Source organism: Acomys minous (genome assembly GCF_964271855.1).
Source record: "Acomys minous genome assembly, chromosome: 5".
Taxonomy (NCBI): domain Eukaryota; kingdom Metazoa; phylum Chordata; class Mammalia; order Rodentia; family Muridae; genus Acomys; species Acomys minous.
Window position 1 is genome coordinate 99,466,845 of NC_140494.1, and position 14,423 is coordinate 99,481,267.

A 14,423-nucleotide genomic window follows, 5' to 3' on the forward strand; every position below is an offset into this window, starting at 1 on the left:
GACTATGGGCACCCCAGAGAGGTGGTGGATTCCAACCTCAGAATCCAATACTGCCCTTGTCACTTTTATTCAAAATAATCAAGCATTAGCAAAACCTCATGACTCATGAGGCTGAACAGAATGTTTGCACTGTACTCTTTATGACTCAGGAGGATGCCTACATGTCTCCACTGTCTACTTCCAAAGGCTCCTCAGGGGGAAAAAATTGCTTAACAACATTCTCCATTTCACATGAATTGTCTTCTTCCTACAAATTTATAGAGAGCAACTTTGACATCCTTATTTCTAAGACTGTAGATCAGTGGGTTCAGCATGGGAACAATAATAGTATAAAACACAGAGGACACTTTCCCTTGGTCCATGGAGCTGACTGATGATGGCTGCAGGTACATGAATGATAAAGATCCAAAGAAAACAGCAACAGCCAAGATGTGGGAACTGCAGGTGCTGAAGGCTTTGGACCTGCCCTCTGTAGAAGGAATGCGGAGGATGCCGATGATGATGAAGATGTAGGAGCTGAGGATGGTCAAAGCTGGAACAATGATGTTAAATGAACCAAAGGACAGTCCTAGTGTTTCATTGATAAATATACTGGAGCAGGATTGTTCCAACAGTGGTAAAAGATCACAGAAGTAGTGGTTTATATCACCAGCTTTGCAGAAAATCAGTCTAAGCAGGCAGACTGTTTCCCCTGTGGCACACACCAAGCCTACACTGTATACCCCCACTACCATCCAGGAACACACTTTGTAGGACATCTTAACATTATACAGCAAGGGGTTACAGATGGCTACATAGCGGTCATAGGCCATGGCAGCCAGCATGTGACACTCTGAAACAGCAAAAACATCGAAGAAGTAAAACTGAGCCATGCATCCTGCATAAGAAATTACACTCTTCACCATTAAAAATGTTTCCAGCATTTTGGGCATGATGACACTGGACTGGCAGAGGTCAACAAAAGACAGATTACTGAGGAAGAAGTACATGGGGGTGTGGAGGTGAGAGCTGAGCAGGATTAGCATGACCATGCCCAGGTTCCCTAGGACTGTGACTGCATAGATTCCCAGGAAGAGGAAGAACAGGGGCAGCTGGAGCCCTGGCTTCTCTGTTAAGCCAGCGAGGACAAATTCTGTCATAGTGGAATAATTTCCTTCTGCCATTTTCTTCTGGGCTCCTAAGCTGAAAGAGAAATAACTTTTTAAGACAGATACTTAATTTTCTTTTACATAATAAAGTTACAAAAATATTTCAAGTCTTTTCCATCAAATATCTCCAGCTCCTTGCAAATTTCTAGTCAATATTTTTAGTCAGAGTCCTGGAATCCAAATATATGAGGCCTGTAATCAAATATTAGACAAGACAGTCCTCACTTATGCTCTAGGTTCTAGGCTTACATGTAATATCCAAGTGTGAACCACACAATAATTACTCTAAGAACTTGACATGAGTGTTTCAATAGGTTTCCATGCCTGAATTGTAATCATATTAGGACTGACTCCAGATGCAAAACAAATTTTGATATGTTGAGATAATAACAACATCAATGACCAACACGTATCAGTGACCAATACCATATTTACCAGTAAAAGTCTAAAAAACTTCTCTCTCCTCCCTTAGCTAAAACAAACAAAAAGCAAAAACAAAAATTCCTTCTATCCTATTCAGTTTCATACTATGGGTGCTAGATTAAGCAATGTAGAGGCAAGTATAATCATCTTGGTAGGACAAAAAAAAGGTTTCTTTGTACATTATATAATCATGTATATATTAAAATCTCAACACATCCATAAACAATACCACTACCTACAGTTAGGGTCAGGTGAGGTCACTAAATAGCAAACAGTCTAAAGGTAAGTTATGTTTCTATAAACTTGCAACAAAAAGCAAATAATCCAATTGAAAAAAATGAAAAGAATGACCTATGTAGAAAAACTTAAGGAAATAATTTAAGGCTGTGATCTTAAAATTGTAAGACATTTTAGCTGCTTCTTACTGCCTCTGCATTTGCCTTCCATAAGACCTGTCCTATGGGGTCTAATGGAAATCTATCATAGTAGAAGCTTTTTATAATATAGACAAATACTAAAGAAACATACATTGAAATAACAAAATAACAGGGAAGACGAAGTCCCAACTGGATGTCTCCTGCCACTAAATGAAACCTTCAGTGTGAGGAATATGTTACATCTTATCAAGTTGTCAGACAAAGGCATCCGGTGGAAACCTTCAAAAAACCCAATGCATCAGCGAGGCTATTGGATGTGCTCCACAAATTGATGGTATGACCTTATTATTGAAAGCATCACCTAATAGATTAAAGAACAAAGAGAAGTTGAGCTGATACATACCTGGAGCCTTCACCCCTACTAACTAGTGTTCATATTACTGAAAGGTACTCTGCACACTACCAAATTAGAAGTGTAAACATCAGCCAAGCTGCAAACCCTGTGAACTACAATGGTGACCTGTCTGCAAGACAAACAGATGCGATAGTGTCACAAAAGTTGTGAGAGAAACTAACCACTATCTGCTTGTCTCACATCCATCCAATGTAACCCATGCCTAACACTGACTGGATGGACAAGAATCTGATAGTGGATAGGCCAAAGATCTAGAGGAAGCTATATACTACTGTTCCACTAAAGGACTGTAGCAATAAAATGACTCCTAATGACATACTACTACTCTACTCATAGGAGAGTATCTTGTTCTGCCATCGTCAGCGATGATGCTTCCTTCTCCAGTGGTTAAGAACAAAACCAGAAAATCACACCTGGACCATATGCAGAAGTGGGAGACGCTGGAACACTCAACCCTAAATGGGATATCTCTATAAAAATCCTTCCCCTCAGTGCTCAGTAAACTGTAGAAGAGGAGGCAGGAAGAATGGAAAAGCCAGTGAGAATAAAGGACAACAATAAAAAAAAGACCTTTTAAACACATTAGGACTGATGCACATAGGAATTCACAGAGATAATGCCATCATTCACAGGAGCTGCACAGGTCTAAGTCATAAGGGGCCTCGGCCTTAAGTGGGGAAGAAGACACATGCCCTCATTCCTAACCTAGAAGCTCTTTTTGATTGATAATCACTTGAAGTCAAAATACCTCCCCCCCAATGGGTATACAAACTACATTTAATGTCAGGCCCGATGTCAGCAGTAGAAGACCAACACAAAATGCTCTTGATGGTACCTTCCGAGTTTTTAAGTTGTTTTAATTTTAATTTTTCATTTATTTTGTTTCCAAGTGCTTTATCTGGGCTTTCTCCTCCCCATATAGATATTTTACATATAGATATTGGTTTCTCCTAATGTTTTTATAGGCTTTCTATCTGTGTGTGAATGTATGTTTCTCTATGTTCTTGCACTTTTTCTTTGGTTCTTCTTTTCGGTTAATTTGTTCTACTCTAATTTGGTTTCTTTTAGTTTATTTTATTTTACCAATTTTAGATGCCTTTTTTCATTCTAATAAAAGAAAAAAGGTGTAGATTTTGAAGAATGGGGAAATGAGGAGGATCTGGGAGAAACTGGTGGAGCGATAACTGTAATCAAAATATAATTATGAAAAATCCGTTTTCAATAGAATATTGTAACATGTTGTTGTGAGGAGAAAAGGTGCTTTTTTGGGATAAATTGAAAGGAATTTTATGTTGAAGAGTTGAACACATTCACTCCATGTAAATGTCTGTCCATCTCAAGTGTTTCCAGTGCAATGTGCTGCCTACAAGAGCCCTGCTCTGATAACCGCATGTATTCACAAGATGATTCTAAAATGCTCATAAGAACCCGAACCTGGAATAATCAACAGTGGTTTGATATAGAACAGCAAAGTATTGGGCTCACATTTCCTCATCAGAAAAAGCATACAAAGTTATAATAGTCAAGAGTAGAAGCCATTTGCATAATTATGGCAACGTATATTAGGAAATTTGAACTGGCAATAACTTGTTATGCCAGTGACTAATTGTGTTTTGTTTTAATCATAAAATTTAATGAAGAAAGAATGATTTTTAAAAAAATAGTCTGAAACAATTATATAGCTGCATGGAAATAATTATTTAGAACACTTTCTGAAACAAACCAAAGATCTTCATTCAAACATATAGCAGACATCCATGGAAATAACAACATAATATAGTATTATTAAAAGCCTGTATCTTTTTACATTTAATAATATTGTCTTAGACAGGATGAAATATTTTTAAAATAGTATATATCTAGGTCTAGATATTCAACAACATCATCCAGAAAGTGAAACAGACTGTACAAAAAACAGTATAACATGTTTTTATCCTCTGTTCCTGATTAAAGATTTGTAGTCACATTATAAAGCATGCTTGTGTTTTAAAACTAAAAAAAAAGAAAAAAACCCTAAAAACCTGAAATGCCAATTATAAGCAGTCAGATAGTTTGAGCACTGTTGTGATGTAGTTCAACAAAATTTGACTGATGTCTTTCAGATAATGTCAGAAAACCCCCAAGGTTGTGGGGACACTACTCTGAATGTGGGTCTTACAACATGTGGGGAGGTTAAAAAGCACAAATGGAATTCAGGTACTTACTCTTTCTTTAAAGGAAACTTTGTTCAGATCTGAATTCAGCTAGGCTAAATGCTTTCTGAAGCAAAGAGCTCAGAATGAAGCTGATGCTGGTGCTTCAAAACAGACTTCTGGCTCCCTTTGTTTTCAGCATCAGATTCCAGATCTTAGTTGCTCTGTGGCTCACATACACATTATGAGCCAAATGTTGTGATTCGCCTAACAGCTTCCTCATGCTTCAACCCAAAGAATATACCAAAATGTCATTATTTACAAAAATGGTTCATACTTAAGTAAAGTCATAACTATTTATAGAAGGGAACTCTCTGAAGAAATACTTTCATAAGGGATGAACTGGTGGAAAGTAGAAGCAATTAGAAGTTGTTTTTTATGGATTGTGAGACACTCATTAACTCCCCTGTGTATAATATTCTCTCTGTTGTAAATTGTAGCAATCCTTAGGTTAAGACTAGTAATTAAGGCTACCAAGTATGGTTCTTAAATATCTTATGAAGACATCTTCCTACCTAAAAATAATTTCTGAATTTTCTTTCTAGTCTTTTCCATCTACTTGGAGAATCAATATCTTGTCATTCTATTGACATTTTCCCCATTTTGACCATTTTCTAGTCTTCTCTTTTTGGTTTTTGGTTTCTGAGGGTTTGTTTGTTTGTAGGGTTATTTTTCTTTTGCTTTTTGTGCCTTTGGGAGCAGGGTTTCTATGTGTAGCCTTGCATTGTTTTAAATGAAATCCCAGATCGTTACATTTTACAAATAAAGACTCAAGAACCAAATGCTTGGGTGAAAAACCTGCTAGCTCAGGGAGGTAAATAAAGCACCCAGCTAACCGGGCTGTTTGTGATCATTCTTGGGTGTGAAAGTCAAAGCTTCCTTTCTCATCACATAGGCTACAGGCCGACCTCTCAGCACACCCTCACACTAAACACTGTGCTTAGGACTAGGCCCTCCGGGAGAACAGTGAATCCTGTCATGACATAAGCAGTCCATATACTCATGGATCCTCCAAGAACACTTCATTATAGTCTCATAGGATTGTGTAGCCCAGTGCTTTGGTAAGCATCTCATCTTGTGAAAATATATTCCGTTATTGCCCCACAAAGACAGAAATCAATCATTGTCAGAAAGCAATCTCTATTGTCAGACAATTTGATGATATTCCTTCTGTAGTTTTCCACATGTATGTGATGTTACATTACTTACTTCTTCCATTATTAAGAACTTTGCATTGTGCAACAAGTTTCCTTATAATAGCCAATCACACTGAATGCCTGTGATGATGTGGTTCATATTATGCATCTGTCTCATATACAGAGAAGGGAAAGCTTGCTGAATATTGATGATATTTTCCTATGGCTGGACTTTGTGATATGATCTACAGCTTTCCTTATTAGAATCCTTATACCTTCAATATCTATTCTCACAGCATATATCTTCTGACTAAAGTTTGGTTATATATGCTTTTCAATAAATGGTCTTATTTCTCTACACTAAATTTTACACTCATTTTCTGTGGGTATCTGTCCAGGTATTTGAATTTTATCTGTGTGGGCAAACATGGACCAGTTGGATACATCAGCAAGAGACTATATGGCTTAAACGTCGAAACCACTGATTCTCCAATTTAACTGAGAGCCATGAATGTCCATGAAGGAAAAAAACTCGTGATGTGCCCATACACTCCATGAGATAGTTTCTTTATTTGTAAATAAACCATAGAACTGGTTCTTATTTGTTACTCACCCCTTAATGAGATGGGTAGAGAAACAAAATACTACATGTTCTTCCTTTCTTTTATAACTTCGAACTGCATAAATAAAAACAGAGGAGAAACATAATGAACAGTGCTTGGGCGTAGGGAACTATAGGTCAAAATAAACAATGTGGCTGTATATAGGATCCATTAATCTAGAGAACCATGATACATGGTTATTGTAGATAATTGTTTCCTATTGTACACACCAATCTCATAAAATGTTTAGGGTTTTGTTTTAAAATATGCTACATTACGTATTTTTCATTATTGAATTATGTGGATGTTTTTGTTTTGCTTCAACTATGGTGTCTCCTTCATGTGATGAGTGTGTGATGAGGCTTGGCTTGTTTTGGGCTATTGATCTAATAGACTGCATCATCGCTCACATAACTAGGAAAAATGTCCACTACATGTTAATCCAAGCCACAGGGAGGAAGACGACAATGTTATCTCTTGTTGCAGAGACAAACAACATTAAACAGGTCAGAGGACCCAGAAATGATTTAAAGAGACAGGGAGCACATTGGTGCTAATCTTTTAAAACACAACACAAAAGGGAAGGAAGAGGGAAGCCAGGATATCTGTTCTTCCTCAGACCTCTTCTCCCACACTTGGTGATGTCATGGAGGAATGTGAATAATGAACACATTTATTTGGTTTGGTTTAGTTTGGGAAGTCATACGTTACTGTAGCCACTATACATCTGTTACTTTGCTTTTTGCATTCCTATGTCCTGATAAAATGGGCTCTGGAAATGCTTGCAGGAGACAGACCCCAGTTAAAGCATGCTTCTTCTCACAATTATAGGGATAAGACTCCAAGTAGAAATTATTAAATGCTGGCACACCTATCAAAGAGAATTCCAGGTTCCTCTGCTCTCCATATTGCTAAGAAACAAAGCATAAAAGAATATTTCATGACCAAGAATTCCGAACGTGTATGGCTTTATTTTATTATAAGCTTAAAATGAACTGTTACTTTTTTTACCTAAGCATAAATATGAGTAGAATTCTATAAAATACATAGGATTACTTCTATATTTAAAAAAAAAGACATTCATTTAAGCCACAATACACAGAAGTACATCTGATTAGTAGCTATTTTGTTATATCCTTTCTGACTTTCTTATTTTATATAAATGTCCATGGTGTTCCATTTTAAAATATGTTTAGTTAGCAACCATTGTCATGGTGCTGGAGAGGGGTTCAAAGGATAAGAACAATTTCTAGTCTTGCAGAAGACCCAAGTTCTGTTTCTAACACCCATATGGGTGGCTCACAGCTCTAGCTTTAATTGTATTTCTCATACAGATGGAGTGAATATAACCTCATAGCTGTTTTATAAGGTTACAACAGCATGCATTCTGGAAGTGGCACACAGCTCCCTTTTGAGAAAGAGCTACACAGCTTCTCTGTGCCACAGGCAGAAAAAAAATGAGCTGATGGCAAAAGGAAACAGAGTTGAACATCAACCCTGCACCTCACTTGATTATCTTTATTAGAAGGAAATTTGGAGCTAAGATAAAACATTCGCTATGCACTGACTGTTCTAGCTTCTAAAGCAAGGATGGCAAGAATGTGGTTTTGTGTTATGTTATATAAATTGTGTCAACTACATAGATGAACATATCCACCGTCATAGATGCTCAAATAACAAAATTTGGATGTTTTTATTTGCTAAAATGGTGGTAATTTGAATGAATTTCTAAATCTTGAGCCAATTCTTTTCCTGAAAATTTAATTAGTAAATGTGTACAGGTGAATTTAATCAGCTGGGTTATTTTTTATTTGTTTGTGCTTTATTTTACTTTGTTATAATTTAACTCTATTAAATATTTACTTTGGTACATATTTTTAATTTAATTAATCCTCTGCAAAATTAAAGTTCAAACTTTTTGTCACAAATTTACAGTATACATCATGTCAGGCATTAAAGTATTCCAAATACTCTGTTGGCACCCAAAGTGCTCTGGGCATCATGGGTAACTTAACTTCTAATGTTGTGGAGGAAGATAATGGGTTTCAATAGATAGTAATGCTTTCTCAGGGTGTTGGGCAAAATTACAGCTGCTGTTACAAAGTCCTTTCCTGCCTTCCCCGTTATATCCAGATGGAATCTTTTGTTTTTTTTTCTTGGTCTTTTTACTGTATAACATATTTTAAAGGATTGGAAGAAAGATTGATAAGGTGCAAAACTGGAAGGGTCAGTAAATTCTATCATTCTGGAAAGGATTGCAGAGTTGGTAGTACAACTAGAAAATTCAAAGATAGAGGTTGAAGCAATTGGAAAACGAAGATGCCATTAGTAAAGGAGAAAATCCTGGTAATTGAGAGCAAGTGTTTCCCACAATTGTTGCCCCACCCTGCTCCGTGGGCCAGGTGGGCAGAGCACCAGCATGTGTAAGAGGGCAGAGAGAAACAGGAAGCTGGAAAGGATGTAAAAATACTACAAGAACAGGAGAACAGAAAAACAAAAGGGTCTTTGGAGGAAAATGTTCCCATAGAGGAACCCCCCAGAGTCCCACCATCACCATTGGCTTTTCAAGTCACTGTAAGACGTGTGCCTGCTCAGAATGGTGCTGAGGATTATGATGAAATGGCATGAAGTCCAATAGATATGTTAGATTTAAAACAGAACAAAGAATCAATGAAACCAAGAGCTGTTTCTTTGGGAAAATCAGCAAGATAGACAAACCCTTAGCCAAACTAACTAATAGGCAGAAGGAGAGTATCCAAATTTGTGGGGACCCGTGCCAAATTCTGTCATGTCAGAAATCCTGTGCTTAGGCTGTATGCTGTGACCTTCGAGTTGCTGACCTTTACTTCACCAGGAGGTGTTGTGTTCTAGGCTATCCTTGGACTATTTACCTTTGAAAGAAGTAGAGAAGTCTCAACTTGGAACCACCCAGAGGATCTAGGACGTTCTTACAAGGAACTACTCAGAGAACTAGGAAGTTCTACAGGGAACGATTTAGGCTATTGCATTCTTGCCCGGGGGCTAGGGTGAGTGAGATAAGAACAGATCCTATTGACCTTGCCCTATATATGTTCCTGCTGGTTGGCAATAAAGTGAATCTTGATCAGAAATCTCCTGACTTGATTCGTTATTTCTCGTGTCTCTGTATCCTCCTTTCAATCCCCACTCGCTCTTTCAGGTAAACCCTGATTTGATTTTTCCCATGGCTGGGACCCGACACAAATTAACAAAATCAGATATGATAAGGTGAACATATAACAGACACTGAGGAAAAAAATCATTAAGTCTTACTTCAAAAACTTGTATTCCACAAAATAGGGGAATCTAAAGAAATGGGTGATTTTCTTGATAGATTTCAATCACTAAGGTTAAATTAAAAATCTTAAAAAAAGAAACAGAAACAGTCATCAAAAACTTCTCAACCAAAAAGAAACCACAGGGCCAGATGGTTTTAGCACAAAATTACCAGACATTCAAAGATCTGATACTAACACTTCTCAAACTATTCCAGAAAATAGAAACAGGAAGAACACTGCCAAGGTCTATCTATGAAGCCACAGTCCCCCTGATACCCTAACAACACAAAGATTCAATAAAGAAAAAGAATTTCAGATGTACTTCATTCATGGACATTGATACAAAATAATATACTTTCAAACTGAATCCAAGAGCACATCTAATGCACGATCCACTATCATCAAGTAGGCTTCATCTCATTGATTCAGGGATGGCTCAACATACATAAATCCATCAATGTAATTCAAAATATAAACAAGCTGAAAGAAAAAAAATCACATGATCATTTCATTAGATGCTGAAAAAGCCTTTGACAAAATACAATGTGCCTTCATTATGAAAGTCTTGAAGAGGTCAGAGATCAAAAACAAAAAAACTATACCTAAACATAATAAAGGGTATATACAGCAAGCTGATAGCCATCATCAAACAAATTAAACTGAGAGCATCACTATTCACAGATGATATGATAGTACACATAGATGACTCCAACATTCTACCAGAGATCTCCTACAGCTGATAAACACCTTCAGCAAAGTGGTTGGATGCAAGATTTAAAAAGAAAACATTAGATCCTGGAATGGTGCCATATGCTTTTAATCCCAGCACTTGGGAGGCAGAGGCAGAGGCAGGTGGATCTCTGTGAGTTCAAGGCCAACCTGGTCTACAAAGTGAGTATGGGGCGGCCAGGCATACAGAAAAACTGTGTCTTGAAAAACAGAAGGAGGAGGAGGAGGAGAAAGAAGAATAGAAGGAGGAGGAGGAGGAGGAGGAAAAGGAGAATGAGAAAAAGAAAAGAAGAGGAAGAGAACAAGTCAGAGAAGAAGAAGAAGGAATAAGAAGAAGAAAGAAGGAAGAAGGAATAATAAGGAAGAAGAAGCAGAAGGAAGAAGGAAGAAAAAGAAGGAGAAAAAGGAGAAGGAAGAAGGAGAAGAAACCTGTTCCTCCCAAGAAGATAGATGAACTTGGAGAATAGCACGCTAAGTGAAAAGACACAGATAAATAGAGAATACACTCACTTATACATGGAATGTAAAAAGAGTCAGTCTGAATGAAACAAAGTAAAATGATAGTCACAACTGGTTAGGACTGAAGCCAACTGAGAAACTACTGGTCAAAGAACAGAAGATATTAGACAAAAGGGATTGGCTCAAGATATCATCACATCACAAGTGATTCTAGTTATACAATATATAATGTTGCCATTCTCCCATGATTCTCTCATCTATAGTCCCACTAAAATGTCCTCCCCTCTGTCTCAGTTTCCTGGTAAGTGAAGGCTTTCGTGGGACATGCCTCTTGGGCTAATATGCAGATATAAGTGAGTATATACCATTTGAGTCTTTCTGCTTCTGGGTTAACTCACTCATTAAAGTAGAAGGATCCAGAGGGTCCTAGAAGCCTACAAGTAGAACATTATGATAGGCAGATTTGGGCTCAGGGGTCCTGCTCAAACTAAGGCACCAGCCAAGGACAATACAGGCGGTAAACCTTAAACCCCTACCCAGATCTAGCCAAAGGACAGAACACTCTCCACAGTAGAGTGGAGAGTGGGATATTACTTTCTCATATACTCTGGTGCCTCACCTCTGACCATGTCCCCTGGAGGGGGAGACCTGGTGGCACTCAGAGGAAGGACAGCAGGTTACCAAGAAGAGACTTGATACCCTATGAACATATACAGGGGGAGGTAATCCCCCTCAGGAACAGTCATAGGGGAGAGGAATAAGGGGAAAATGGGAGGGAGGGAAGAATGGGAGGATACAAGGGATGGGATAATCATTGAGATGTAACAAGAATAAATTAAATTAATAAAGGAGAAAAAAAAAGGTAATAATAAAGTCATATGGTTTAGCTTTAGTCCAAAAAAAACCCACAATATATAATGTTGTATAGTTGTATACATATAATAATTTAGCAATGTATTGTGTAAAAAAGTAGGTTTTCAAGTGTCCTTGCTGTTTATTTTATTTTACATCTATTTATTTTTTGTTTGTTTCCCGACTTTGCAAAACAAACCAAAACAAACAAACAAAATCATTACGCCTCCCATAAACAAATGACAAATGGGCAGAGAATGAAATTAGGGAAACTACACCCTACGCAGTAGGATGGGGAGGGAGAGGGGGAGAGGGAGGGAGAGGGGGACTGAGAGGTGAGGAAGGATGCAGCTAGAGTTCCAAGATTAGAGCATTGCATCTTTGAGAGCATCTACCCATCCTACCATGCCAACTGGCAGGCTTCTTGCCTGTGCTATCAGCTTCCAGAATTACTAGAGTTCTCTGGGACAGGAATGAGGAACATTCACATAGAGATCACCACTGGGCTCTCAGTCAATCTACCCAGGCAGCTTCTTTTAGAAACTGACACTTCAGTTGTTGCCTGAGATGATGTACTGATTTGGCAGCACTGAGCCTGGGCATGTCAGCATGTCTTTGAATTTAAAATCATCTAAATGCTTCTGTTTTATATCTGTAAAGAAATTGGGCTGGAGATGTAGCTTAGCCCACAGGATATCTGCCTAGCATGCACATAGCCATGGGGTCAAGACTCCATACTATAGAAACTGTGTATAATGCAATTTAGCATGGGGAATGTCATCTAAGATTGTATATTGAGTTTGAGACCAGAATGAAATACATAAGACCCTTCCTCAGAAAGATATTATAGGAAATCTTTGTCTGAATATGCTGTCATGATAAACTATTCAATTTTCCAACAGATATATTTTCAGAAAATGGATTTTATGAAACAAAATTAAACAAAACTGGGCATTTATTAGCAAAAGTAAACTTACTGTGAGTACCTGGTCTGTGATTAGTCCCATTCAAGCTCCAAAGAAAATGATTTAAAAAACAAACTAAGAGTCTGCTTGTGAAGAAGGTTTTGAACCTAACAGACAGCTGGATATACTTCTGAGAGACAACTCTTCTCTACGACCTAATGAGAGTTTAAAGCAACAACGATTGAGAATGGTATAAATGAAGATATTCAGGCTAGGATTTAAGCAACGATTCAATGTAGCCCAAAGTTGGTTATTAATAGATGGTAGAAGTTAAAAGTCTCAGTCAAAGCAGTCAGAATGAAAGATGAGCTGTGTTGGAGCAAGAATGAACCCAAGACATGTGTCATCAGCATGCAGCTGCTCAGTTGTTGTGGCTCTTTGTGAGAAAGCCACACTTAAGTGTAAATTACAATATTCAGGCATACTTATTCAACAAAAATATGTTTATGTACTGAATAAGAAAAATATCAAAACAAAAGTTTAAAGAATAGCTCTCTATACATGTATAGTTATTCTACTATAGAAAATATGTTTTAGTTTAAAAGAGATTCATAGCATTTTTACTTTCGATGAAATTTTTTGTATGTATCCTTTTTTATTGCCGTCTTCTAGAGATGGCATGCCTGTTGCACAGAAGAATGCAAGAAGCTATGATTACATGCACAGGACCTGAAAAAAGTCAACCAATTTAAAATTTCATTGTGACATGGGGAAGGCATCCTGAGGCCCTACCACTAGCTGGGGAGCCATATTGTTAGTGGCTGCTGATATATTTACATACACATACATGTGCCTACCTAGAGGGAGATGTAGGATGAGAGTGGAGTGTCAGTGTAAAAAAAAATCATTGTGCATATGTATAAAATATTTAAGGAATAAATCATAAATATATAATAAAATATTTTTATTTATTATTGAGTGTGTATTTGTACACGGGAAAAGTTTGTGAAGTTTGTTCTCTCTTCGCACCTTTTGTGGGCTCTGATATTTGAAAGTGGGCTTACAAACCTAGAGCCAAAGAATAAAACAATTAGACATGAACATAACAGAAATATTTGGAGGGAAGATGGGTGTAGCCAGAGGTGGTAGGGAAATGGAAAAGAGAAGAGCATGAGAGTGGACAGTACGCATTGTGTACATGTGTGAACTTACCTAAAATATTTAGTTAATATAAGAAATTGAAGCAAATAAGAAAGGAAACAAAATTTGTGATGGTCACACATTCCAATCATTTCTAACTTGATATAAATATTATACATTATTTTAATTTTTAAATTTTATTTTATTAATTTATTCTTATTACATCTCAATGGTTATCCCATCCCTTGTATCCTCCTATTCCTCCCTCCCTCCCAGTTTCCCATTACTCCCCTCCCTTATGACTGTGATTGAGGGGGATTACCTCCTCCTGTATATGCTCATAGGGTATCAAGTCACTTCTTAGTAGCCTGCTATCCTTCCTCTGAGTGCCACCAGGTCTCCCCCTCCAGGGGACATGGTCAAATATGAGGCACTAGAGTACATGTGAAAGTCATACCCCACTCTCCACTCAACTGTGGAGAATGTCCTGTCCATTGGCTAGATCTGGGTAGGAGTTTGAAGTTTACTGCCTGTATTGTCCTTGGCTGGTGCCATAGTTTGAGCAGGACCCCTGGGCCCAAATCTGCCTATCATAATATTTTTCTTGTAGGTTTCTAGGACCCTCTGGATCCTTCTACTTTGCTATTCTCCCATGCTTCTCTCATCTAGAGTCCCAATAGGATGTCCTCCCCTCTGTCTCAGTTTCCTGGTAAGTGAAGGTTTTCATGGGACATGCCCCTTGGGCTAGT

At 37.7% G+C, this 14,423-nt stretch overlaps 1 protein-coding gene across 1 annotated transcript; it reads right to left on the minus strand.

Annotated features, from left to right (window-relative positions):
• Window positions 1-227: 227 nt before the first annotated feature.
• LOC311598265 (olfactory receptor 8G50-like) lies at window positions 228-1,163 on the minus strand (the record flags this gene model as incomplete). Its single annotated transcript, XM_084783289.1, has 1 exon — window positions 228-1,163. The coding sequence occupies one exon, from the start codon at window positions 1,161-1,163 to the stop codon at window positions 228-230; it is 936 nt and encodes a 311-aa protein (XP_084639415.1).
• Between the last annotated feature and the right edge of the window lie 13,260 nt (window positions 1,164-14,423).